The sequence below is a fragment of the Merops nubicus genome, unplaced genomic scaffold (genome assembly GCF_000691845.1).
Source record: "Merops nubicus isolate BGI_N331 unplaced genomic scaffold, ASM69184v1 scaffold27794, whole genome shotgun sequence".
NCBI lineage: Eukaryota > Metazoa > Chordata > Aves > Coraciiformes > Meropidae > Merops > Merops nubicus.
The window spans coordinates 1-1,311 of NW_008605341.1; the positions used below are offsets into that span (position 1 = coordinate 1).

Below are 1,311 nucleotides of genomic sequence, written 5' to 3' on the forward strand. Positions count from 1 at the left end.
CAGGGATGGGGTCAGGGTTGGACTCCACAATCTTAAAAGTTCTCTCCCAAGCAAACCGAATCTGTGACTCTGACTCCAGGAGCTGTTTGAGCCCTCGACATCAAGTGCTGAGGGCTGTAACTCCCCCAGGTCATCCAGCCAACCCCCCTCCCACCCCTCTCTGGGATGGAGCCCATCAGGCTGTGCCCGTTGGGCTGGGTGGGCTCTCCACTGAAGCTCACTGGGGTCAGACTCCAGGGATGGGATCCAGGCTGGAGCTCGAGCCCTGGCTCACTGCAGTCTGCCCGTGGACAGGAAGCCTGGGGCACACAGCTCCTCTCAGTGCCACCCTTCAGCAGTGTCCCCTTGCTCCCTGGCAGTGGCACCGGCTGCCCACGACCCAGGAGACCGACGGCTTCCAAGTGAAGCGTCCCGGCGACGTCAACGTCAAGTGCACTCTGCTGCTCATGCTGGACCACCAGGTGGGTGCTGCCTGGGCCTTGCTGCCCTTGTCCCCACAGGGTGGCCCCAGATGGGCCCGGGCTGGGACGGGGAGAGCTGCGGGCAGGGCCCCCCCAGCCTGTGGGACACCCTCTTCTTTCCCCCAGCCCCCCCAGTACAAACTGGACCCTCGCCTGGCTCGCCTGCTGGGGGTGCACACCCAGACCCGTGCCAGCATCATGCAGGCCCTCTGGCTCTACATCAAGCACAACAAGCTGCAGGACAGTCACGAGAAGGAGTACATCAACTGCAACCGCTACTTCCGCCAGGTCAGCCCCTGCCCCTGCCCCCGAGGCCAGGAGAGCTCCTGCCTGGACAGAAAAGCTCCTGCCTGGACAGAAAAGCTCCTTCCTGGCCTAGGGATGGACACCCCCAGGGGCCCAGACTGAGCTTCTGCCCTTCCCCAGGCTCTGCTTTGTGTCAGTCCCAACCCAGGGCTGGGTGAGGGCCCCTCCCTCCTGCCCAGCCCGTTCCGTGGTGGGTAGATGGGATCCTGAAGTCATGGAATTGTTTTAATTGAAAAAGACTTTTCAGACCATGGGGTCCAACCATTAACCCAACTCTGCCAAGTTCCCTGCTAACCCGTGTCCCTCACACCACATCTCCACGGCTTGGAAACCCCTCCAGGGGTGGGGACTCCACCCCTGCCCTGGGCAGCCTGGCACAGCCCTGGGCAACCCTCTAGGGGAACAAATTGTTCCTCAGGTCCCACCTCAACCTCCCCTGGCACAGACAGCAACTGCTCTGCTTTGCCCCCCAGATCTTCAACTGTGTCCGTATGCGCTTCTCGGAGATCCCCATGAAGCTGGCAGGGCTGCTGCAGCACCCAGA

General features: G+C 62.3%; 1 protein-coding gene across 1 annotated transcript in view; it reads left to right on the forward strand.

Annotated features, from left to right (window-relative positions):
- Nucleotides 1-359: 359 nt before the first annotated feature.
- The window catches only part of LOC103771991 (SWI/SNF-related matrix-associated actin-dependent regulator of chromatin subfamily D member 2), a gene marked incomplete at its 5' end in the record, with an annotated part of 2,418 nt that continues 1,466 nt past the window's right edge, over nt 360-1,311 (forward strand). Inside the window, 3 exons of the mRNA XM_008939311.1 lie at nt 360-461; nt 588-749; nt 1,241-1,308. Coding sequence (XP_008937559.1) covers nt 360-461; nt 588-749; nt 1,241-1,308 — 332 coding nt within the window. The remainder of the gene's footprint in view (nt 462-587; nt 750-1,240; nt 1,309-1,311) is intronic.